We start from the raw sequence: 26742 nt of genomic DNA, 5'->3' as shown, positions 1-26742 counted from the left end.
TCCCAGAGGATAGGCCCAGGTCTGGTTCCAGGCAGGGAGCTTCGAGGTTGCATTTCAGAGAGAAGCGACGATATCACCCGGGACGGTCTAACTCTGCCTTTCAGCGTCCTCGTTTTGGGCAGCATTCTTCCTTTCACAACGAGAAGCATCCGGCTGGACCCCCCTCTCATCAGGGGGCTCCTTCTTGAGCCTCCCAATGATGGGGCTCAGGTCCACTCGGGAGGAGAGCAGATGGTGGTCGGCTCTCTCTCTATTTCTTCCATAGTGGGCCAAAATTACTTCGGACCAGTGGGTCCTCGAAATGGTGCTGGAAGGCTACAAGCTAGAATTCTTCTCTCCCGTCACAGACTTTTTTCTGTAGTCCCGCTGTATATCGCAGGCCAAGAGGACAACTGTTCTGCAATGTTTGCTAGACCTTCTGTGGATAGGGGCTATTGTGCCTCTCCCTTCTTTCAAACGGCGCACAAGCCGGTACTCCATCTACTTTGTGGTTCCAAAGAAAGGAGGGGCTTTTCAACCTATTCTCGATCTCAGGAAAGTAAACCAGTTTTTACGAGTTCGACACTTCCGCATGTAGACGTTGAGTTCAGTTATTGCTGCTCTTCAACCAGGCAAGTTTTTGACGGCTCTCGATTTGCGAGAAGCTTACCTGCACATTCCCATTTGGCAGCCTCATCAGCGATTTCTCAGATTTGCAGTGCTGGGTCAGCACTTCTAGTTTCGGGCCCTTCCTTTCAGAATGGCCACTGCCCCACGCACCTTTTCCAAGGTCATGGTTGTGGTGGTGGCATTTTTGCGGAAGGAGGGGATTCAGGTGCATCCCTATCTCAACGACTGGCTAATTTGGGCGACTACAGCGGAGGAGAGTCAAGTGGTCACCGACCGGGTGATTGCAGTCCTGCAATCCTTAGGTTGAGTGGTCAATATGGACAAGAGTCATCTGGTTCCTACTCAGAACCTGGAGTACCTCGGAGTGCAATTTGATATGAAGCAGGGGAAGGTGTTCATCCCCAAAGGTCGGAGGACCAAGTTACTTGCCCAAGTCCGGACCTTGTTGAGTCATCGCTCTCCTCGAGTGTGGGACTATGTTCAGCTCCTTGGTTCCATGACAGCAACCTTAGAGGTCATTCCGTGGGCGAGGGCTCACATGCAGCCTCTTCAGATCTTCCTTTTGAGCAAATGGTCGCCGACGTCGATGGATTATCAGCGGCGCCTTCCTTGGTCGAGCCGAGCCAGGGACAATCTTGCGTGGTGGCTCCGGCCGGCCAGTTTACAGAAGGGCGTTCCTCTGGCTTCTCCCAATTGGGTGGTGGTCATGACGGATGCCAGTCTTGCGGGCTGGGGGGCCCATTGTCTACATCAGGTAGCCCAGGGATCTTGAACCCCACTTGAAGCGACTTGGCCGATAAATCACCTGGTGTTGCGAGCAGTCGTGAATGCACTGTGGAGTTTTCAAGACCTTCTGCGAGGTCAGGCAGTTCGTGTGTTTTTGGACAACACCACGACAGTGGCCTACATCAATCGGCAGGGAGGCACTCGCAGTCTTCCCCTGGCAGAGGAAGCGTCTCGTCTTCTGGTGTGGGCGGAAGTGCATGTTCTGTGTCTGTTGGCAGCGCACATTGCAGGTCAGGACAATGTTCAAGCGGATTTTCTTAGCTGGATCTTTTGGACGCAGCGGAGTGGACGCTGTCGGACTCGGCGTTTCAGCTGATCTGTCAGAGTTGGGGAATGCCGGTGATGGATCTCATGGCCACGGCTTGCAATGTCAAAGTTCCCCAGTTCTTCAGTCGCAAAAGACAGCATGGAACCCCGCAGGATTGGACACTTCTCCAGCCCTGTCCGGAACAGAAGCTGCTGTATGTTTTTCCTCCGTGTCCCCTGATAGGGAGGATTCTGTTTCACATAGGGCAGCATCGGGGACGGGTTGTTCTAGTGGCTCCGGATTGGCTCCAGCGTCTGTGGTATGTGGACCTCATTCGGGTGCTCTCAGAGCCACCGTTGCGACTGCCGGTGACTCCGGATCTTCTGTATCAAGGACCAGTCCAGATGGAAAATCCCTCCCGCTTTGGTCTTACGGCCTGGCTATTGATAGGCAGCGACTGAGGAAGAAGGGATTTTCAGGGCCAGTCATTGCCAATCTTTTGGGGGTACGGAAGCAGTCCACTTCGACTGCGTACGCGTGGGTGTGGAACGCTTTCTCAGCATGGTGTGGTCTGCGTGCCGAGTCGTCTTTTCGGGCATCCATTCCGATTATTTGGACGTTCCTTCAGGACAGTCTTCAAAAGGGATTGGCATATAATTCCCTTCGAGTTCAGGTGGCCGCACTAGCCTGTTTTTGAGGCAAACTGGACAGTTCCTCATTGGCAGCTCACACAGATGTGGTTCGTTTCCTACGCGGGGCTCTTCATCTTTGACCTGTGCAACAGCCGTGCCCGTCGTGGCATTTGAATTTAGTGCTTAAGACAGTGTTTTTGGTTTCCCTAACTTCGGCTTGGAGGATTTCAGAGATTCAAGCTTTGTCTTGCCGAGATCCTTTTTTGCAGTTTTCTGAAGCAGGAGTGTCGATTCGGACGGTGCTGTCGTTTCTGCCAAAAGTGGTTTCGGCTTTTCATGTCAATCAGGCTATTTATCTTCCTTCCTCTCGAAGAGAGGATTATCCGGAGGAGTTTGCGTTACTTCGTTTCTTGGACGTGCAGAGAGCCTTGCTTAGGTACCCGCAGGTTTCTAACGAATTTCGTCGCTCGGATCATCTCTTTGTGCTCTTGGCTGGCTCGAGGAGAGGTGAGGCGGCTTCTAAGGCTTCTATTGCTCGATGGATTAAGGAGGCCATTGGGGCGGCGTATGTGTTACACGGTCGGTCGCCTCCAGTGGCCCTGAAGGCCCATTCTACTCGAGCGCAGGTGGCTTCTTGGGTGGAGGCATCTGCCTTATCTCTGGAAGAGATTTGTCAGGCGGCTACTTGGGCGTCCCGTCATACTTTTGCGAAGCATTACAGATTAGACGTGTGTGCTCGGGAAGATGCGAGATTTGGGGTGGGAGTGTTGGTGCGGGGAGCGTCTGCTTCCCACCCTACCTAGGGATTGCTTTGGTACATCCCACCAGTTCCTGGATTCATCTGCTGCAGGTGACAAGGAAGGTAAAATTATGTCATACCTGATCATTTTTTTTCCTTTAACCACAGCAGATGAATCCAGGATCCCTCCCTAGCTCAGCAGACTGTTTTCATTTTCCGCGGGGAGTAGATGGTTTTCCTTCCGGGTTCTTTTTTGCAGAGTTCAGACAGATATGGGAACACGGAAGGGATTCCGGTTTGTGGAACAAGTGGAAGTTGGTTCAAGTTTGTTGTTTGGTTCTCTGTTTTTAATAGTGAGGATGGTTTATTGTTGTTATTTGTAACCTATTCTTGCCTTGGTTACTGCTTACGAATGACATACTAACTGAGAAAGGGGCTGGCCGTCTGGCATCACTGTCTTCAGTTTGTTTATCTCTATCTCCACCTGCTGGTAGATGGATTTAACCACCAGTTCCTGGATTCATCTGCTGCTGTTAAAGGAAAGAAAATTATCAGGTAAGACATAATTTTATCTTGTGTTTTCTTTTTCTGTTATCTTAAAGTTTTCTCCTTTGTTCTTTTTCTTTTCACTACAGGGCAGCAGGGATTTCCATCCCAGACAGATGGCAATTCGTGAGAAGGTTTTCGGCACCATTGTGAATTGTTTCAAGCGTCATGGAGCACAGACCATCGATACCCCTGTCTTTGAATTGAAGGTAAGGAGTCTGTGGGTATTTATAGAAGGCTGGATCTTAGTATGATGTGCTCTGTGCTGCTGGAGCTGGCATCCTGTCTGCCAAATGCATGATAAGGACACGTTAGCATTAGTAACACTGGAGTCTGGCAGTGGTTTTAAGTAGGAATGGTTTTCAGAATATCCATATGCTCAGCTAATTGAAAATTACTGTCTTCATTTACTGGTGTAAGTTATCTTGAATCCCAGGCTCGAATGTGACGCTTGTAGGCTAAAGTTGAACGTTGCTTAATGTTATAGAGTCAGTATCATGGTAAAGTTAGGATGAATTCTAGTTTTTCTAGTTTCATTAAAGAACTATCCTACTTCTCTATGGTGTTCTGTAGGAGACACTTACAGAGAAATATGGAGAAGAATATAAACTCATCTACAACCTGGAAGACCAGGGAGGAGAGCTGCTGTCCCTTCGTTATGATCTGACTGTATCCTTTAAGGCCAAGCAGTATTGGGGTCTAGTAAACATTACATGCAGTGGGATATTATATTACCTTTATCTGTCTTCAGATACTACCGCAGTGTCAATCCACACAAATGTGAAGGTCATCCTTATGACTCAGATTTGCTTCTAGAACACTATGTGCCATCCAAACTGAACTTGGCTCCTTCTAGAAGTTTTCTTGGGTGATTCTCCTTTTGCCGCTGCTCCCTTTCTCAGCATATAGCCGATATAAAATTGTGTGGCCTTATACACATGCACAAGTATATGCACTGTGTGTAGATGTTCCCGGAGCATAGTTTTGTCAGAGTTGTGTTATAAAATATACATGTACTCACATACACTGTGCTCGCACATTGATATCTTTGTAGGTATAAGTCATAAGTACATAAGTATTGCCACACCGGGACAGACCGAAGGTCCATCAAGCCCAGCATCCTGTTTCCAACAGTGGCCTAATCCAGGTCCCACGTACCTGGCAAGATCCCAAAACAGTACAATACATTTTATGCTGCTTATCCTAGAAATAAACAGTGGATTTTCCCCAAGTCAAGGCGTAGCCTAGTGGTTACTGTAGTGGACTTTGATCCTGGGGAACAGGGTTCAATTCCCACTGCAGCTCCTTGTGACTCTGGGCAAGTCACTTAACCCTCCATTGCCCCAGGTACAAATAAATACCTATATACAATGTAAACCGCTTTAAATGTAATTGCAAAAACCACAGAAAGGCAATATATCAAGTCCCATTCCCTTTCCCTAATAATGGCTTATGGACTTTTCTTTTAGGAAATCTATCCAAACCTTTTTTAAACCCCATTAAGCTAACGGCTTTTACTACATTCTCCAGCAATGAATTCCAGAGTTCAATTACATGTTGAGTGAAGAAATATTTTCTCCTCTTCGTTTTAAATTTACTACTTTGTAGCTTCATTGCGTGCCCCCTAGTCCTAGTATTTTTGGAAAGAGTAAACAAGCAATTCACGTCTACCCGTCCCACTCCACTCATTATTTTATAGACCTCTATCATATCTGCCCTCAGCTGTCTATTCTCCAAGCTGAAGAGCCCTAGCTGCTTTATTTTATTTTATTTATTTATTTATTTGTTGCATTTGTATCCCACATTTTCCTGCATATTTGTAGGCTCAAAGTGGCTTACATAGTACCGGAAGGCGTTTGGCAGCTCCGGTGAGAACATTACAAAGTGATATTGTGGGAGGATAAAGTTCCTGTGGTAAAGTCACGTTCACGGAAGTATGCATGGAGGAAATGAAATTATGTCCATTACGTACTTTAATTTTGTTGTGTCACAGAGATCAGGCATTTAGGTTGGATCGGCAGGGTATGCCTTTTTGAATAGGTTAGTTTTTAGTGATTTCCGGAAGTTTAGGTGGTTATGCATTGTTTTTAAGGCTTTTGGTAATGCGTTCCAGAGTTGTGTGCTTATGTAGGAAAAGCTGGATGCATAAGTTGATTTGTATTTGAGGCCTTTGCAGCTTGGGTAATGCAGATTTAGATATGTTCGTGATGATTTTGAGGTGTTTCTAGTAGGTAGGTCGATTAGGTTTGTCATATAACCAGGGGCTTCTCCTTAGATTATTTTGTGAACTATGGTGCAGATTTTGAAGGTAATGCATTCTTTAATTGGGAGCCAGTGTAGTTTTTCGCGGAGGGGTTTTGCGGTTTCATTTCGCGTTTTTCCAAATGTAAGCCTAGCTGCCATGTTCTGAGCGGTCTGAAGCTTCTTTAAAGTTTGTTCCTTGCATCCCGCGTAAATTCCATTGCAGTAATTTAAGTGGCTGAGTACCATTGATTGTACCAGGTTGCGAAATGTATCACATGGGAAGAATTGTTTCAGGCGTTTGAGTTTCCACATTGAGTGGAACATTTTCTTTGTTGTGGAGGCCACTTGGCTCTCTAGTGTTGTTACGGTCTATTGTAACTCCAAGGATTTTCAGGCTGTCTGAGATAGGAAGGGTGTAGTCAGGGGTGTTGATAGTTGTGGGGTTGTCCGCATTGTGTTGGGATGAGAGGATGAGACAGTTTGTTTTTTCTTTGTTGAGTTTTACCTGAAATGCATTTGCCCATCAGTCCATAGTGTTTATGCTGTTTGATTTAGTTGGTGATTTCAGTCAGTTTGGATTTGTTCGGAATGTATATTATGACATCGTCTGCATATATGAATGGGTTAAGGCCTAGGGTGTATAAGGATTTGGCTAGCGGGGTCATCATTAGGTTGAAGAGGATTGGAGATAGCGGTGATCCTTGTGGAACTCCACAGTCTGCTTTCCATGGTGATGATATGCTAGAGTTTGATTTTACTTGGTAGGTTCTTGTAGTTAGGAAGCCCTTGATCCATTTAAGTATGTTTCCACCGATCCCAATATTGTCTAGTAGTCTTATTAATATATTCTGATTTACCATGTCGAATTCACTGGACATATCGAATTGGAGAAGGATGTTTTTGCCTATTGCTATTTCCTGTTTGAATTTGGCTAGGAGAGTGAGTAGTACCGTTTCAGTGCTGTGGAGGGGGCGAAAGCCTGACTGTGATTCATGTAGTATTGAGAATTTGTATAGATAATCTGTTAGTTGTTTGGTTACCATGCTTTCCATCAGTTTGATTACTAACGGGATCGATGCTACTGGAAGGTAGTTAGTGATTTCATTTATTTTTTCTTAGTGTCTTTTGGTATCGGGGTAAGTAGGATATTTCCATTTTCCTTGGGGAAGAGACCTTTCTGAAACATGTAGTTTAGGTGGGATGTAAGGTCTTCTATGAAGTGGTCAGGGGCGGATTTCATTAGGTAGCTGGGGCAGCTCTCTAGTGTGCAGTGAGTATTGGAGAACCTGTTAATCGCCTGGGTGACTGTTTTGACGGTTAGGAAGGGCGAAGTTTAGCCAAATCCGGTCAGTCGGGTATGCTTCAATGGAGGGGTCCGACTCATCGAGAAAGTGACCAATGTCAGCGGTGGCTTGAGGTAACGTATTGCGTAGGGTTATAATTTTTTCATTGAAATACTTAGCAAGTTCATCAGCCGATGGGATGTCTGTATTCATTGTAGTGACCGGGTTGGTATCAAGGAGTTTGTTCACAAGTTGGTACAGTTTCTTTGTATCTTTGTAATCTGTTCCTATTTTTGTTTTATAGTAAGATCTTTTGGTCTGCCTTATAGCGTATTTGTGTTTCCTTTGTATTTGTTTCCTTGTGTTAAGTTCATCTTTGTTTTCAAGTTTCCTGGAGTGTGCAGTTCGTCATTAACCATGGTATTGAGTTGTGCCTGCGTGAGGTTCTTGTTCGTAAGGGTGCTATTTTATCTAATATACTTTTGCATCTTTTGTCCCATTCTGCGAGGTAGTCTGTGGATTCCATTTGTGCTGACCAATCATTATTGTACATCAGTTGCCAGAACGTTTTTTTTTTAATTCATAGAAGTCTTTATTGAACATTGGTAATACAGTATAAAATATACTCAGCTCAACTCAACACATAATAGAACAGGTGTCTAGATTTTAGCGCAGAGTACCTTGTTGAACAGATATTCTGATCAGTTATCCATGTCAATTCGAATACTTATGTCACTTCAAAACATTTTTAATTTTGTTATTAAAGTTCCTCCATATTTTACCTATCCCCCTAACCCCACAGAACCCTCCCTTCTAACCCCAAACCCTCCCTTCCCATCCCTTTTACCCCCTCCCCCCTCATTGACCTTCAACCTTTCATCCAGTGCACACATTCAAAAAGGGTTTCCAAGCCTTTTCCCACATAGGCAAGGATTTTCTTTTAATGGCTGTCAGTCTCTCCATCTCACAAATGTATCGCACCTTCGTAACCCAATTCACAAGTGAGGGAACCCGCACCACTTTCCACTGCTGAGCCAAATTAATACGAGCAGCGTGTAAAGACCTCCTTATCAGTGCCCATTGACTGGATGTAAGACCCTCCGGTCTCAGGCCCAGTATGAAAATTAAAGGATGCCACTGAACAGCTCTGCCCATCCAGGCCTGAAGCCGTGACTGCACACTTTTCCAATATGCCTGCGCCTTAGGGCAGGTCCACCATATGTGTCCCATGGTTCCCACTCCTCCACAATTTCTCCAACAATCTTTCGATACCTTAGCATACATGTGGTGTAACTTTATCGGCGTAAGGTACCATCTAGAAAATATTTTAATAGCATTTTCCTTCACAGCTACAGCCCGAGAGGATTTCAAGATCGTCCTCTCAAGTCTCAGCCATTCTACTTCTGATAAAGAGAAGTTTAATTCCTGTTCCCACCGCCTCCGGTGCAATGTGTATGGCTTGAGACGGGCCCCCCAAAATTCATACAAGTAGGTGATCATTCCTTGCGTAGACCTTGTGTCTACACACACCTCTTCTAGGGAGTGTATCTCTCTTTTCAAACATTCTACATAGATTGGTCCCTGCAGGAAGTGCTGCAGTTGTATGTAGGCATATCTGTCCTCAGGCCGAAGCCCATAGTCTTCTACTAATCTGTCAAAGGATATCATGTCTGTTCCCACATGCAACTGCCCGCACATATCTAGCCCCAATTCAGCCCATCTGCAAAATGTGGTGTTCCCCACTCCTGAGCCAAACATCGGATTGTCCACTATGGGCGCCAAACCGGACACAGGGGGCTGGTGCTCCTTAAACTTAAGATCCCAGTAGTGGAATGTGGCCTGTACAGTAGGTGGAAACTTATCTACCTGTCCTCTATGTTTACCAGGTAACCACATTAAATGTCCTAGTGTGTGGGACCCGATTAATGCTTGTTCAATGTGCACCCATGTTTTATGTTCTTCCTTTCGAAACCATTCCACGGCTGCTCTTGACTGTGCAGCACAGTAATACCAATACAGATTGGGAACCCCTAAGCCCCCTTCCCGCTTGCTTTTGTATAGTAACACTCACGGTAAATGCGGTCTTTTGTTATTCCAGATAAAACGAATTAAACTATCTTGCAATCCCGACAAGAAGGTTCTGGGTAGTCACATTGGAAGTACCTGGAACAAGTATAAGAGCCGAGGCAAAACATTCATTTTAATGGCCGCGATCTGCCCCATCCAGGATAACCCCATTGGCATCCGTCTCTCCGGATCGCGCAGTATTTCTTTCTGAAGGCCTGGATAATTTACAGCAAACACTGCGGACAAGTTGTTCGGGATCTGCACCCCCAGATATTTTAATTCCCGCTCCTCCCATTTAAAAGCAAAGGAGGTTTTCAGTGAGTCCATCAGTGCCCCTGGGACTCCCACAGCCAGGCCACTCGACTTACTAGCATTAAGTTTATATCCTGACACTCTAGTGTATTCCTCTATCTCTCGCATTACATTAGGCAAGGATATCAACGGCTTGGTCAACGACAAAAGGACATCGTCCGCGAATCATGCAATTTTATGGTCTCGTCCACCCACCCTGATACCCGTAATGTCGACATTCTCCCAAATGGCCTCCGCTAGGGGTTCCATCGCTAATGCAAATAAGAGGGGGGACAGCGGGCATCCCTGCCTCGTACCGCATCCCAGATTAAATGCCGCCGAGTTCCCCCCGTTGACTCACACATGCCCTCGGGGATGAGTAGAGCGCTCGGATCCAGGCCCTGTAAAACTGTCCAATCCCCACTCTCTGTAAAACCTTATCCAGGTAACCCCAGTGGACCTGATCAAATGCCTTTTCCACGTCTAGGCCTAACAGCACCATCGGGTTAGTCTTCTTTTGTGCCTGAAACAACAGGTCCAGTGTTCTTCGTATATTGTCTCCTTCCTGTGTTTTAGCCACAAATCCAACTTGATCCGGATGGATCCAGTCGGGGAGCACCTTTCACAAACGGTTCGCCAATACCTTTGCCAATATTTTTACATCAGCATTAGTATTGAGATTGGTCTATACACTGCACAGTCAGTTTTATCTTTACTGGGTTTCGGTACAACTGCTACCCATGCCTCCATCATAGTCCTAGGGAGAGGAGCACCCTCTCTTACTGAATTGATAACCAGCGCCCGGTATGGGACCAATATCCCCCCAAATGTTTTAAAGAATTCATTAGTGAATCCGTCGAGGCCCAGCACCTTTCCTGTTGGCAAGGTTTAATAACGTGAGTCATTTCATCAACCTGCACTGGGGCTTCCAGGTCCCTCTTTTGCTGTGCAGTTAGAACTGTCAGTCCCCTTTGCTTCAAGTAATTATCAATTTCCCCTGTCTGTACAGCAGCATCCTCCGAGTACAAAGATTCATAGTATTGTGCAAATCTACTACTACTACTGAACATTTCTAGAGCGCTACTAGGGTTATGCAGCGCTGTACAAATTAACAATTAAGGACGGTCCCTGCTCGGAAGAGCTTATCTGTGTTGAGGTGTGCAACATAGTTCCCTTGTCATCTTTCACTCTCAAAATGTGTCTGTCTGCTCTCATTTTTCTTAATTTGTTAGCCAACAATCGTCCAGGTTTATTTGTGGACTCATAATACACTTGTTTCAGACGAGCATGCACAAATTTCAAGCTCTCCTCATGCATATCTGCTATCTCCAGCCTCACCTCTTGGAGCCTTCGGTAGTCAGACACCGAGCCAGTGGCCCTATATCTGACCTCCAAGGCCTCCAATCTCTCCATGCATTGGGCCAACCGTTCCTTATGTATTCTATTCTTCTGGCTAGCACACTTGATAAAATAACCTCTTGAAACCGCCTTAAAGGCATCCCACACTGTGTCCTGGCTCGGCCCTGAGTCCATATTAAACTCAAAGTACTCTTGTAAAATTGACATAAATTTAGCTACAATGGCCGGGTCCTGCAGTAACAATTATTTAATGTCCATCTCTTATCGCTCGTTTCCTCTCTCAAAGAGGGGAGGGTAGTCCATGTCAGAGCATGGTCCGAGATAGTAATGTGACCTGTGTAAGATTCTCCTCCCCCCTCCGAGAGAGTTTTATCAACAAACACATAGTCCAATCTGGAATAGGAAAGATGCACTTGGGAATAATTAGTATAGTCCCTCCTGGGGTGTCCCACTCTCCACACATCATATAGCCCCATCTCGTCAACAAAGTTCTTCAGGGACCAAGATACTTTATAGTCATTTGGAGCCGGAGGATCTGACCGATCTATCCCAGGCTGCATGGTGGCATTAAAATCTCCGGCCACCAATATCTTCCCTCTGGCAAAAGCCTGTACCTCTCTAAGGAGTCGCACAAAAAAGCGCTTCTGTCGCTCATTGGGGGCATACACATTGACAAGGGTATATTCCTCCTGCTCCAAAAGGACATGCAAGAACAGATAGCGCCCTTCCGCGTCCCTTCTCACATGTAATATCTGGACCTGCACATCCCTGTGAAACATGATAGCCACCCCTCTCTTTTTGGCTCCTTTCGCATCAGAAGCGCAATACACTGTCGGGTATTGCCAGTGGTGTGCTGGAGCCGGCTCGCAAGAGCCGCTTGTTAAATTTACTGGCATCTTGCGAGCCGGTTGTTGGCCAGTGCGAGCCGACTCACCTCTGCTCCCCCGCTGCCCCAGTCATCCATCATCCGTCTGCCCTCTGCTCCCCGACAGACCTGGTTTCCTTCCTGCGCCGCTGCTTGCCTTTAAAAATTTTATTTTCCCTCAAGGCGCGCCGGCGTTAAAGCGAAGGCAGCAGGCTCAGCTCGGTTCCAGCCTTCCATTCCCTTCCCTCGCATCATGGCTCCGCCCTCGCGCAAACAGGAAATACGTCAGAAGAGGGCGGAACCATGATGCGAGGGAAGGGAACGGAAGGCTGGAACCGAGCTGAGCCTGCTGCCTTTGCTTCAACGCCGGCGCGCCTCGAGGGAAAATAAAATTTTTAAAGGCAAGCAGCAGCGCAGGAAGGAAAACCAGGTCTGTCGGGGAGCAGAGGGCAGATGGATGATGGATGACCGGGAGGGGGGGCTGGAAGAAGGCAGATGGAGGGGAGGGGGGCAGGGGGGAGACGAGGGTTGCTGGACATGGGTGGATCATGGAGGGGATGACGGGGAGAGGAGGGTTGCTGGACATGGGTGGGTGGGTGGATGGAGGGCAGGGGAGAGGAGGGATGCTGGACATGGGTGGATGGAGGGGAGAGGAGGGTTGCTGGGCATGGGTGGATGGAGGGCAGGGGAGAGGAGAGGAGGGTTGTTGGATATGGGTGAGGGCAGGGGAGAGGAGAGGAGGGTTGCTGGGTGGATGCAGGGTGGGGGGAGAGGAGGGTTGCTGGACATGGGTGGATGCAGGGCAGGAGGGAGAGGAGGGTTGCTGGGCATGGGTGGATGGAGGGCAGAGGAGAGGAGGGTTGCTGGACATGGGTGGATGCAGGGCAGGGGGGAGAGGAGGGTTGCTGGACATGGGTGGAAGCAGGGCAGGGGGGAGAAGAGGGTCGCTGGACATGGGTGGATGGATGGCAGGGGGAGAGGAGGGTTGCTGGACATGGGTGGATGGAGTGGAGAGGAGGGTTGCTGGACATGGGTGGATGCAGGGCAGGGGGGAGAGGAGGGTCGCTGGACATGGGTGGATGGAGGGGAGAGGAGGGTTGCTGGACATGGGTGCATGGAGAGCAGGGGAGAGGAGGGTTGCTGCTGGACATGGGTGCATGGAGGGCAGGGCAGGGGGGAGAGGAGGGTTGCTGGACATGGATGAAGGAGAGGGAAGAAATGCTGGACATGGATGGAGGGGAGGGAAGAGTGAGGAATGAGATGAGAAGAGGGAAAAGGAAGAGATGAGAATAACTGCACATGGATGGAGAAAATAGGCTGAAGCTGGATCCACAGGACAGTCAAGTCTGCGGAGGACCCAGCTTTTACTTACAGATGTAGGGCAAGAAATGAAGAAGAAAGGCGGAAAGTAAAGAAATAAATGGAAAGGAAGCCCTGGAAATGGAGTTAAGAGGACAGATAGCAGCAGAATCGGATACTGGGCCGGCATGATCAGAAAAACAAAGTCACCAGGCAACAAAGGTAGAAAAAATCATTTTATTTTCATTATAGTGTTTGGAATATGTCCACTTTGAGAATCAGGTGCTCAACATTAAAAGTTTATTTTTATTTACTTATTTATGGCATTTTATCCCACATTAAACATGAATTAGATTGCCCCCCCCCCCCCCCCCCAGGCTCTCTCCCTGGCTATAACCAGCTCTGCAGAGGCGGACGAGGGGCGTAGAGGTGGACAGGGAGGGGCGCAGAGGTGGACGGGGGGGGGGGGGGGGGGCGCAGAGGTGGACCGGGGAGAGAGCCTGTTGTTAAACATTTACCAGCACTCCACTGGGTATTGCCTAAGAGATAGGTACCTCTCGTGTTTTTTGGAAATGAGTTTCTTGCAAAAACACAACATGTGGGTGCATCGTACGTAGCTCCCTCCCCAAGGCGTGCCGTTTATATGGGGAGTTCAAGCCTTTTACATTATGGTTCAATAATTTTTATTGTTGGAAAACCTCAAAACAACATTTTCATTAGGGTATGAACAGTTTACATATCTAACACAAGTCACTGTAGCATCTAGATCATTGTTTATCTTGTTGGGCAGACTGGATGGACCGTGCAGGTCTTTTTCTGCTGTCATCTACTATGTTATGTATGTTATATGTATTACATTACCTAGCTAATAGTTCCCAATGTTCTCTGCTGTTCACCCTGATCTGCATTACTGCTCTCTCTCCAACAACGTTTTACAGTTTTCTCCTCTCTCCCTCCCCTCTCTCCTATCACAGTTATAGTCCGCATCCCCCATGCTGTGATTACTTGACTTCCACTCCCATATCATATGTTCATTATCTGTCCTCTGCCTTGGGGTGCCAAAGTCAGCCAGAAAGGAGTCCAGCAGTGCCAGAAAGTTTTTATGATCTGCGGCCTTCGAGCTCCCAGTCTTGTTCTCTCAGTGCGCAACAAGTGGATCATCTGTCCTCTCCACTGTGGGAGTGTAGGGCCCTCCGCAGACAGCCGTGCCAGTAGTATTGTCCTCTTTGCCACCATTATGGCTCTAGAAACAAACGCCCGGCATCCCCTTGTCAAGTATCCCGTCAGCCGGGGGTGTCCAAACAGAAGTTTAGCCTCAACTTGCCAATGTATCGCCCAAATGATGGCAGTCTGCTGAGCCAGCATTCTCCAGAAGATTCTCAGTCGCGGGCAGCCCCAAAACATATGGCCCAGAGTTGCACCCTCCTCTTTACATTTGGGGCATGCTCCATCTGGCGACAGTCCCATGTGGAACGCCCTTCTTGGGGGGATGTATGCTCTCATTGTAAATGTAAATTGAAGCTCCCAGTAGTACGTTTGATCCATATTCTTGCGATAGCCTAATAGGTGTTCCCGTACCATGGTTGCCGTAATTTCGGCTTCCAGCTCCGTGCTCCATCTGTTTGACAATGTCTCAAAGTCTGGCTCTTTTGCCATGTCCTTTAGATGTCTGTGGTAGTACGTTAGCAGGACTTTCTGCTGTGCTCCCAGCGAGAGGGCTGACCCCAGCTCTTCCTGCACATCTTCTGTCAGTGCTTCTTGTGGAAGGGCCTTTTACATTATAAGTGAGAAATTTAAAGTCAGCCATCTAATTCTTCCAATGCATTGCCCCTTTTTGATGAAAGGATTGTGTTGGTCCCAGATTCCCCTCTCTCTTGCCTATCCCCCTCACCCCCTCCACCCTCCCAATCTATCCCCCTAACCTTACCCCTATCTCCCCCCCCCTGCCTGCTCCCCCCCTCCTAACTCCCCAATCCCTCCCACTGTCATCTACCAACCAACTAGTGCTATCCAGCACCAATTGGGATCCAAGAGAAAGAAAGACCCCCACCAGCCGAATTAAGATTAAATTAGGATTACTGCTAACCCCCAGATTATTCACTTAATCCCCTCCCCCGCTTCACTCCCCCCCCCTTACTTCACTATCATTTAGCCAACTGCAGAACCTCCCCCCTCAACAATTTAAAGCCCCTTTTTTTTTTTCCCCCTTCCCTCTTAATTCTTACTCCCCACCTAGCGATTCAATTGAGCCATAGCCCAGATAACTCAACCAGTCCTGATTAAAGTCTTTCATGTCTGATTCACATTCCTCTTGCCTGCTTTCTCAACTCGTTTCCACTTCTGCATCCGGATCTTCGTAGAGGACGCTATTCCCACAGGCAAGGTTTCTGTCGGGGCCAATCCCGCCTCATGCAGAGATTTCCACACAGCCTCCACTTTTCTGCATCGGATCTGTTCACCTTTTAGCTCAAAACAGAGAGCGAACGGAAAGCTCCATCTGTATGCTATTTTTTCTTTAATCAGGATCTCAATAGCCGGCTTCATTGCTCTTCTCTGGGTAAGAGTAAATATAGATAAATCCTGATAAATCTGTACTCGTGCCCCATTAAACGCCAAGGTGGGGTTTTGGCGTGCTTTCTGCCATATCTGCTCTATACTGATATAAGATGTGAATCTGACCACTATGTCCCGCGGTCTGTTGTCTCTAAGTTTACCAAGCGCTCTATTGGCTCTGTCTATGCCCATTGCTGCAGCATCGAAGCGCTCTCCCATCAGCTGCGCACATATGGTTCTCACCACTTTCTCGACTTCCTCCATACCACCACTCTCCGAGACTCCAGGGAATCTGAGGTTCTGTCTTCGCCCTCTATTCTCAATATCGTCCATCTGGTATTGCAACTCCTCCGCCCGCTCGTCCAATTTATTTAGTCTCCTATCCACCGCTTCATTTTTTTCCTCCTGTTCGTCCGCTTTTTCCTCCAGCGCTTCCACCCTGCCCCCCAACTCCCTCAGGTCTACACTCAGCGCGTCTACGTGCTCCAGAATTTCATCCTTAGAAGCTCGGATTTCAGCACGGATTACCTCGATGCATTTCGCCAGTTCAGCTGGAAGGGTTGGTGTTGGGGCAGGGTCACCACCATCGTCGCGGGAACAGGCCGCTTCCGACTCCGACAAGCCTCGTGGCTTAGGAGAGGCTGGCTGAGACAGGCCCCGCATCAGCTGCCTCGTGGAGAGCCGCTCGCTGTCTCGCGAAGGAGCAAGACCTTTTTTGCTCATGTTGATGTAAGAGTATTCAACTTCGCGATACTACCTTTTTCGCCAGAGGGGGTATTTATAACCAGAGGGGGATCGCGGAGCGAGAGGATCAAGCATCCATTCGGCTTTGTGACGTCACTTTCTCTTCGCCAGAACGTTTTTGTGTCTACTTGACCTCTAGTGGTGTATGATGTGTGTTCTTGTGTTCGTTGTGAACCCTTCTTCCTCCAATGTAGGGACAGGTTGAGTTTGTAGTGGTCGGTCCAGGGTGTTTCTGTCCATTTGACATCTGTTATTTTGAAGTTCTGGTCTGTTGAAAGCTTGTGTGAGATGAGGTCGAGTGTGTGCCCTTTGACGTGGGTTGTTTGCAATTGTGGCTATTTGAGATCCAATAAGTGGAGGAATTTCTTACAGTCTTGTGCGTTGTTAGAGTTTGGGTCTTCTAGATGAAGGTTGATGTCTCCTAATACTAGTATGTTGGAGTTGGTTACGCATGTGTTTGAGATGAAGTCCATAAGTTAGTTTGGCTTTCGCTCCAGTTGCCTGGAGGTCTGTAGAACAGGACACAAGTCAGATGATCCCATAGTGTTTTGTTGTGAATTCTGATAGAGGCAATTTCAAGTTGGAGTGTTATGGATTCGGCAGTGATTTCAATGTAAAATCGTATCGATAGATTAGTGCTATGCCTCTGCCTCTTTTTCCCTTTCTGGTCCAGTGTGTGATTTTGTATCCTGGGGGACATAGGTCTAGGATTATAGGGTATTTTTGGTCATAGATCCAGGTTTCATTAATTAAGAGTAGGTCGAGGTTATCTGATGTGATCCAATCTGTTAGTATTGCCGTTTTATTTGTACCGGATCTGGCGTTGATATAGCCCACTTGGATTGTTTGTTTGTTTATTTATTTATTTATTTATTGCATCCCACATTTTCCCACCTATTTGCAGGCTCAATGTGGCTTACAATTCATCATGAATGGTGCAAATATATTAGAAAATAGACATTTAGTGTAACAGAAGAATCTTAGGTAACATGATAGTGATAGAGCATGATAGTAATATAACAAGCAAATATTATAAAACAGTTCTGAATATATGTGGCGGAGTGGTGTATGTTCACATTTGTTGATCTTTGTGGTATGCCTTATTAAAGAGATGGGTCTTCAGTAGTTTGCGGAAGTTGGTTAGTTCGTAAATCGTTTTTAATTTGCACGGCAATGCGTTCCATAACTGTGTGCTCAAGTAGGTAAAGTTTGACGCATGCATTAGTTTGTATTTTAGACCTTTGCAGTTGGGGAAGTGCAGATTAAAGAATGTGTGGGATGATCTTTTAGCATTCCTGGGTGGTAAGTCTATCAGGTCTGACATGTAGGCTGGTGCGTCTCCGTGAATGATTTTGTGAACTAGAGAGCGTATTTTGAACGTGATGTGCTCTTTAAGTGGGAGCCAGTGTAGCTTTTCTCGTAGAGGTTTAGCACTTTCATATTTTGTTTTACCGAATATGAGTCTAGCTGCAGTGTTCTGGGCTGTCTGAAGTTTCTTGATTATTTGCTCTTTACAGCCAGCGTAGAGTGCGTTGCAGTAGTCTAGATGTCTGAGCACCATTGATTGTACCAGGTTACGGAAAACAGATCTTGGGAAGAAAGGTCTTACTCTTTTTAATTTCCACATTGAGTGGAACATCTTCTTGTTTGTGTTTTTCGTGTGGCTCTCAAGTGTTAGGTGTCGATCGATGGTAACTCCAAGAATTTTTAGGGTATCCGAGATTGGAAGGTTCAGATTTGGTGTGTTAATGGTGGAGAATTTGTTCTTGTTATGTTGAGAGGTAAGTATTAGGCATTGGGTTTTTTCTGCATTAAGTTTCAGCTGAAATGCATCCGCCCATGAATGCATGATATGGAGACTTTGGTTGATGTCATTGGAAATTTCCTTTAAAGCTTGTTTAAATGGGATGTAGATTGTTACGTCGTCTGCGTATATGTATGGGTTGAGGTTTTGGTTTGATAATAGTTTGGCCAAGGGTATCATCGTTAAGTTGAATAGAGTCGACGAGAGGGGGGATCCCTGTGGGACTCCGCATTCAGTTATCCATATGGCTGAAGTAGTCGAGTTAGATGTCACTTGGTATGATCGTGTGGTTAGAAATCCCTTGAACCAATTGAGAACGTTACCTCCAATTCCAAAGTACTCAAGGATATGTAGTAGTATTCCATGATCAACCATGTCGAAAGCGCTTGACATGTCAAATTGTAGGAGTAGTATGTTTTTCCAGTTGCAATCATTTGTTTGAATTTAGCCATGAGTGTAACTAGTACTGTTTCCGTACTGTGGTTAGACCGAAATCCTGACTGGGAGTCGTGGAGTATTGAGAATTTATTTAAATAGTTTGTGAGTTGTTTGGTCACCATTCCTTCCGTTAGTTTGGTTATTAAGGGAATGGATGCTACTGGCCTGTAGTTGGTTAGTTCACTGGCATTTTTCTTTGCGTCTTTGGGTATGAGGGTGAGTAGAATGTTTCCTTTCTCCTTCGGGAAGAGTCCATTTTGTAACATATAGTTCAAGTGTTTCGTTATGTCTGTTATAAATTGTTGAGGAGCAGATGTCATAAGGTTGTTTGGGCATATGTCTAGTTTACAATGAGATTTGGCAAATCTTTTTAGCGTTTGGGAGATGATATCCTCTGATAATGTCTCGAAGCTTGTCCAGGTTCTGTCTGCTGGATATACGCCAGGATCTGGGTCTAGACAGTCAAGGAGTTCAGCATAGTTGATGGTACTGACAGGTATCTTAAGTTGCAATTGTACGATTTTCTTATTGAAGTATCTCGCGAGATTGTCTGCTCCTGGTGCATCTTTGCTGTTGGTTGTGACTGGAGTAATATCTAGTAGTTTATTCACGAGTTGGAAGAGTTTATGCATGTCCTTGTAGTTTGGTCCAATTTCAGTTTTGTAATATAATCTTTTAGTTTGTCTTATGGTATATTTGTATTTTCATTGGAGTTGTTTCCAGGCGTTAAGGAATGGGTCATCTGTGTTTGGTGTTGTGTGGATTTTTATTAGTTGTCGTTTTTAGCTAAGGTGGGTTTGTTGGGATTTTTCTTTCCCTTCTGTTGTGATTGTCCACGTGTTAGTGTTCTTCCTTTGTTTAGATTATCAGTTTGATGATGTGTGGACTGTCTGATCAGTCTTTGATGGTTGTAAAGTAAGAGTATGATGTTACTTTCTGTTAGTGGATTGGTTAGTGTTGAGTGGATCAGTATTAGGGAGTATGTTATTAGGAGTAGTTTGATGGTGTCTATCTTTGTGTCTGTTCCCTGTGGCTTCCTGTGGGCTGTGAACTGGTAATTGGTTGGGTGCTGCCGCTGCTCACCTTCTGGTTCAGTTAGATCTAGTTTCCCTTAGCAGCCTCTCGATGAGCCATTGCCTGGTTCAACAGGGAGAAGTAGGGTCGTGGACCTGCAGAGATTCCGATTCGGTCCGATCTCGGGCAGTGCTCGGCTTCCTGTGCCGGTGCCCTGCTTCGCTCTCTCCTTCCCGCTGTTTCGATCCCTCGGCTCCCGCTTGCGCCGTCGGTTTCAACCAACAGTTCGGGGTCCCGCTACAGCCGTTTTGGTCCTCGGCCCATGCAGTTCTAGCCCCGGGGTAAGGAGGGAAGAAGAGCGGTCACTTACCGGGCTTTGGCTGCTCCCAGTGCCGTTGCTGCAGGGCTGCTGTTGCGCCGGAGCTTTCGCATGGCCAGGTCGCAGTCACGTGGCCTCCGGCTCAGAGAAGCTCGGCCACCTCTCTTCCCTCATAGGGAATGCGTCCCATCCCCTTTATCATTTTTGTCGCCCTTCTCTGTACCTTTTCTAATTCCACTATATCTTTTTTGAGATGCGGTGACCAGAATTGTACACAATATGCGAGGTGCAGTAACACCATGGAGTGATACAAAGGCATTATAACATCCTCATTTTTGTTTTCCATTCCTTTCCTAATAATACCTAACATTCTATTTGCTTTCTTAGCCGCTGCCGCATACTGAGCAGAGGGTTTCAACGTATCATCAATGATGATGCCTAAATGCTTTTCCCGGTCGGTGACTCCTAATGTGAAACCTTGCATTACATAGCTATAGTTCAGGTTCCTCTTTCCCACATTCATCACTTTGCACTTGCTCACATTAAACATCATCTGCCATTTAGATGCCCAGTCTCATAAGGTCCTCTTGTAATTTTTCACAATCCTCTTGCGATTTAACTACTTTGAATAACTTTGTGTCGTCAGCAAATTTAATTACCTAATCTCTAGATACTCCCATCTCTAGATCATTTATAAATATGTTAAAAAGCAATGGTTCCAGCACAGACCCCTGGGGAACTCCACTGTCTACCCTTCTGAATGATAAACAATTATTGTGAGAAAAAAAAATATGCCTTTCAGCTGCCGAATTTAAACCCTTTGGCAGTACTGTGTTTGGACAATAGATCCTTGACTGTTCTCTCTGCTGCAAAGTCCGTTTATGATCTTCCCATCATGCATTCAGTGGAACACAATCACAAAACAATGTAAAAAAGATATTTTAAAGACGCACAATGTTCTACAATTGGTGCTTCCAGCTTCTTCCCCTTTTAAAAGCATTATGATGCTCATTCTTCTATATCCTAGTTTTCTCAAGGGTTGACCACTTTAGACATGGACAAATAATACAATAGACAACGTAATCAGTGGTACATAAGTACATAAGTAATGCCATACTGGAAAAAGACCAAGGGTCCATTGAGCCCAGCATCCTGTCCACGTCAGCGGCCAATCCAGGCCAAGGGCACCTGGCAAGCTTCCCAAACGTACAAACATTCTATACATGTTATTCCTGGAATTGTGGATTTTTCCCGTCCATTCAGTAGCGGTTTATGGACTTGTACTTTAGGAAACCGTCCAACCCCTTTTTAAACTCTGCTAAGCTAACCGCCTTCACCACTTTCTCCGGCAACGAATTCCAGAGTTTAATTATACGTTGGGTGAAGAAACCTTTTCTCTGATTTGTTTTAAATTTACTACACTGTAGTTTCATCGCATGCCCCCTAGTCCTAGTATTTTTGGAAAGCATGAACAGACGCTTCACATCCACCTGTTCCACTCCACTCATTATTTTATATACCTCTATCATGCCTCCCCTCAGCCGTCTCTTCTCCAAGCTGAATAGCCCTAGCCTCCTTAATCTTTCTTCATAGGGAAGTCGTCCCATCCCCGCTATCATTTTAGTCGCCCTTCTCTGCACCTTTTCCAAATTCTACTATATCTTTCTTGAGATGCGGCGACCAGAATTGAACACAATACTCAAGGTGCGGTCGCACCATGGAGCGATACATCGGCATTATAACATCCTCACACCTGTTTTCCATACCTTTTCTAATAATACCCAACATTCTATTCGCTTTCCTAGCCGTAGCAGCACACTGAGCAGAAGGTTTCAGTGTATTATCGACGATGACACCCAGATCCCTTTCTTGGTCCGTAACTCCTAACGTGGAACCTTGCATGACATAGCTATAATTCGGGTTCTTTTTTCCCACATGCATCACCTTGCACTTGCTCACATTAAACGTCATCTGCCATTTAGCTGCCCAGTCTCCCAGTCTCGTAAGGTCCTCTTGTAATTTTTCATAATCCTGTCGTGATTTAACAACTTTGAATAACTTTGTGTCATCAGCAAATTTAATTACCTCGCTAGTTACTCCCATCTCTAAATCATTTATAAATATATTAAAAAGCAGCGGTCCTAGTACAGACCCCTGAGGAACCCCACTAACTACCCTTCTCCATTGTGAATACTGCCCATTTAACCCCACTCTCTGTTTCCTATCCTTCAACCAGTTTTTAATCCACAATAGGACATTTCCTCCTATCCCATGACCCTCCAATTTCCTCTGTAGCCTTTCATGAGGTACCTTGTCAAACGCCTTTTGGAAATGCAGATACACAATATCAACCGGTTCCCCTTTGTCCACATGTTTGTTTACTCCTTCAAAGAATTGAAGTAAATTGGTCAGGCAAGATTTCCCCACACAAAAGCCGTGCTGACTCGGTCTCAGTAATCCATGTCCTCGGATGTGCTCTGTAATTTTGTTTTTAATAATAGCCTCTACCATTTTCCCCGGCACTGACGTCAGACTCACCGGTCTATAATTTCCCGGATCTCCCCTGGAGCCTTTTTTAAAAATCGGTGTTACATTGGCCACCCTCCAATCTTCTGGTACCACGCTCAATTTTAAGGATAAGTTGCATATCACTAGCAGTAGCTCCGCAAGCTCATTTTTCAGTTCTATCAGTACTCTAGGATGAATACCATCCGGTCCAGGAGATTTGCTACTTTTCAGTTTGCTGAACTGCCCCATTACGTCCTCCAGGTTTACCGTGAAGTCAGTAAGTTTCTCCGACTCGTCCGCTTGAAATACCATTTCCGACACCGGTATCCCACCCAAATCTTCCTCGGTGAAGACCGAAGCAAAGAATTCATTCAGTCTCTCCGCTACGTCTTTGTCTTCCTTGATCGCCACTTTTACCCCTCGGTCATCCAGCGGCCCAACCGATTCTTTTGCCGGCTTCCTGCTTTTAATATACCAAAAAAAATTTTTACTGTTTTTTTGCCTCTAATGCTATCTTTTTTTCGTAATCCCTCTTGGCCTTCTTTATCTGCGCCTTGCATTTGCATTGACACTCCTTATGCTGCTTCTTGTTATTTTCAGACGGTTCCTTCTTCCATTTTCTGAAGGCGTTTCTTTTAGCCCTAATAGCTTCCTTCACCTCACTTTTCAACCAGGCCGGCTGTCTTTTGGACTTCCGTCTTTCTTTTCTAATTTGCAGAATATGTATGGCCTGGGCCTCCAGGATGGTATTTTTGAACAGCATCCACGCCTGTTGTACAGTTTTTACTCTCTCAGTTGCCCCCCTAAGTTTTTTTTTTTTTTTTACCGTTCTTCTCATTTTATCATAGTCTCCTTTTTTAAAGTTAAACGCTAACGTATTTGACTTTCTGTGTACAGTTACTTCAAGGTCGATATCAAAACTGATCATATTATGATCACTGTTATCAAGCGGCCCCAGTACCATAACGTCCCTCACCAGATCATGCGCTCCACTAAGGACCAAGTCTAGAATTTTTCCTTCTCTCGTCGGCTCCTGTAGAGACTAAGTGTTTCATGATTACTTGGATTCTACTACTACTACTACTACTATTTAGCATTTCTGTAGCGCTACAAGGTGTACGCAGCGCTGCACAAACTGAGATAGTGTTAAAGTGATGTCACAAGTCTGACAAGAGTCACACAGGACATAACCAGATTGTAGAATGTTAGTTCTCCCTAAAGGTGTCAGGACAGCTGGACTAAGCTGTTCCCTCAGATTTTTACCACAGCAATATGCCACCAATATGCCGCCATTTTTAAGTGTTCATAGAAGCAGGGTGAATCAGAAGAAACGTTCACAGTGTGAGTTGTTTTGAAATATAAGAACTATATATGACACAGTTTAACAAAGATTTTTGTATGTATTTTGTCTTGTTTGCAGCACATTATTGAGGCCCTTTAAATCCCTGAAGTAGTGGTATTTTACTGTGAAAGACTGGCCATTGTCGTGTGGATCTGGCAGATTATGAAAGCTGCACTGAACAATGGAAGTTTGTTTTTGTCAGTATAAAACATCGTAAAGAAATTAGTTTTACGTAGTTTTGAGGGTTTTTTAAAGCCAATGATAATACATTACCTGAGCACAGTTTAAGTGTTTATAAAGTTTTGAGGCTTTTTCCTCCTATCATAAAAATGTTTGTATTGTTGTTTTTGCAAGTTTGTTTCTTCTTTTCTTATGCAGACTCCAAACTATTGTTCCAGCATGTGCATGTTCTGGCTGAGTTGATGAATCTACTGCGAAGTAAAGCAGTCAGACACATCCCAGCCTCAGAGGAGGGCCAATGATTCTACTCCAACTTGTTCCTCTTTCCCAAGAAATAGGATTCAGGCCTCTCCTATTCTAGGATCTCAACAGGTATTAATTTTTTTTTAAATGAACACCCTGGTCATGATCTTACCTCTCTTCAGACAAAACAATGGTTTTGTTTGCATAGATCTCAAAAAATTTCTACGTACACATCACCATATATTTCCTGCCATTGGCAGTTTTTGCACTTCAGCTTCCTAAACTGCCACTACAAGTATCAAGTGCTTCCCTTCAACCTATCTTCAGTATCCACAGTCCTCATGATGTGCCTAGAGGTGGTGGTTGCCTATCTCTGAAAAAGCGTCATTTTGTCTACCAGTACCTCAACTGAATTTTCTTGGGACCCTCACCACAAGACATGGTCTGCACACGCCAGATAACTTATTGAGACATCATTTGTTTCATCATTTTGTATGTTTTTTTTGTAATTCACCTGGCAGACTAGAAATAATAAACCATAATTGTCAACATTCTGCAAGGCCTGGAGAATCCAGTTGCTTTAGTATTTGATCCTTAACCACCGTCTTTCAGGTTCCTTTTGCTCGATATTTGGTTATGAATAAAATCACAAACTTTAAATGCTATCATATTGGTAAAGTCTACAGACGTGATCATCCATCCATAAGGAGGGGCCGCTACAGGGAATTCTACCAATGTGTGAGTATCTGCTGTCATTTACTATGTTATGTTACCAACATGGCTCCTTGTCTGCATTCTGTTAATGCCAGCCTTCCATATCATCATGCTGATCAATCCATAGACTGGTGGGTTGTGTCCATCTACCAGCAGGTGGAGATAGAGAGCAAACTTTTGCCTCCCTATATGTGGTCATGTGCTGCCGGAAACTCCTCAGTATGTTCTCTATCTCAGCAGGTGGTGGTCACACACAGCAGCAGCTCTGGCTAGGCCTCCAAGCCTAATTTTTAGGTTTTGTTGAGTGCCTGGGGTTGAGGGCTCTTCTTGAGCAAGTGCAAACCTGGTGGCGCCAGGTCCCTCCTTTTCTCCCCCCTCCCGCTGGCTCCGTTGAAAAAAAAAAATAATTTTTGAACGTCCTTAAAGGCGTTTATTTCGACGTTTATTTAAACGTTTATTGCAGCTACTCACTGGGACACCAGGTCGTTACAGCTCGGAGCGGAAAGCAGGTAATTTTTACCTTTTATAGCGGGCAGGGGGTTCCCCGATTGGTCTCCACGTGGCCTATGGCGTCGGAGGGCGAGGGCGCAAAGAGTCGCTCCCCGGATCGCGTGTGCGCTTCTAGAGGGGATGCGGGGGTCTTAAAGTCTGATCGCCCTTGTTGGGTGACAGTTTCGTGACCGATGAGTGTCCCGGTCCTTCCTTCGGTGTGGCGGTTTTTTCCCGCCATAAACGCCCATCCCCCGCGGCTCACCTCCGCCATATTGGCCGGCCACACGGCTCGGACGGCTTCTTCTTGGGCCGCCCTTGAGGTGGGAGACATTGATGCCATGAACGCCCTTAATTTGGGCGACGGCACAAAAGCGGCTAAAGTTAAGCGCCGTTTTTTCCCGCGCGGCTCCTTCGCGGAGTGTCGCGCCGGACGCCATCTTGGATGCGCAGCATGTCTCTCCCCCGCTCTTGCGAGCGCCGGTTGAGGGTGCGTCTAGGGCTGTAGCCCAGGCTGCGGAAGTGCACAGTCTGGGGGGTTTCTCCCCCGAGTTTGTTTTGCTGCTGCATCAGGCCTCCCTTATGCAAAACGCTGCCCCTGCTCCCTCATCTGGTAAAGAGGTTGAGGCCCCGGAGGTAAACGCCCTCGGGTTGATTCCCAGGCCTTGGAGGACTTTGTCTCCTCCGATGTAGATGAGGGCAGCGTATCTGAGTTCTCCCAACGGTCCTTTGCGGATTCCTTGGAGGAGACGGATCCCCGCTCGGATGGAGCGGATGACCCCTCTGCATCGCGGCTTTTTAGCTCAGAGGATTTGCCCAACCTGTTAATGCAGGCCATGGGCATTTTGAAGATTTCCTCTCCGGAGGACATCTCTCCCTCAGCCCCTGTTGGCTCTGCCATTATGCTGGGGACGAAGCGCCCGCATAGAACCTTCCACGTGCATGATGCCATGCACACCTTAATTTCGGCTCAATGGGATGTCCCGGAAGCGAGCCTTAAAGTGGCTAGGGCTATGTCCCGCCTCTCTCCTTTGCCTGAAAGTGAACGTGAGGCCTATCTGTGGCCTACCGTGGATTCTTTAATCACTGCGGTGACTAAGAAAACGGCGTTGCCGGTGGAAGGTGGCACGGCCCTAAAGGACGCCCAAGACAGAAGATTGGAGGCGGCCTTAAGGTCGTCCTTTGAGGCGGCTGCTTTAAGTTTGCAGGCCTCAGTTTGCGGCTCCTATGTGGCCAGGGCGTGCCTGTCTATGGTGCAGCGGGCTTCCCCCTCGGATCATTCCTTGAGGGCTGATTGGCCGGCCCTGGAATCGGGCTTAGCCTATTTGGCAGACTTGCTGTATGATGTCTTGAGGGCCTCAGCTAAAGGCATGGCTCAGACAATCTCTGCGCGGCGGTGGCTTTGGCTGAAACATTGGTCTGCTGAC

General features: G+C 46.4%; 1 protein-coding gene across 3 annotated transcripts in view; it reads left to right on the top strand.

Annotated features, from left to right (window-relative positions):
* The window catches only part of LOC115476275 (histidine--tRNA ligase, cytoplasmic-like), a 95867-nt gene that overhangs the window by 23233 nt on the left and 45892 nt on the right, over positions 1 to 26742 (top strand). For all 3 annotated transcript variants that reach the window (XM_030212563.1, XM_030212562.1, XM_030212561.1), the window contains exons 3-5: positions 3649 to 3768; positions 4133 to 4228; positions 24725 to 24850. In XM_030212563.1, the coding sequence (XP_030068423.1) occupies positions 3676 to 3768; positions 4133 to 4228; positions 24725 to 24850 (315 nt within the window). In that variant the 5' untranslated portion in view covers positions 3649 to 3675. The remainder of the gene's footprint in view (positions 1 to 3648; positions 3769 to 4132; positions 4229 to 24724; positions 24851 to 26742) is intronic.

This window comes from Microcaecilia unicolor, chromosome 8, assembly GCF_901765095.1.
Source record: "Microcaecilia unicolor chromosome 8, aMicUni1.1, whole genome shotgun sequence".
Classification (NCBI taxonomy): domain Eukaryota; kingdom Metazoa; phylum Chordata; class Amphibia; order Gymnophiona; family Siphonopidae; genus Microcaecilia; species Microcaecilia unicolor.
This window is presented reverse-complemented; position numbering and strand designations above follow the sequence as displayed.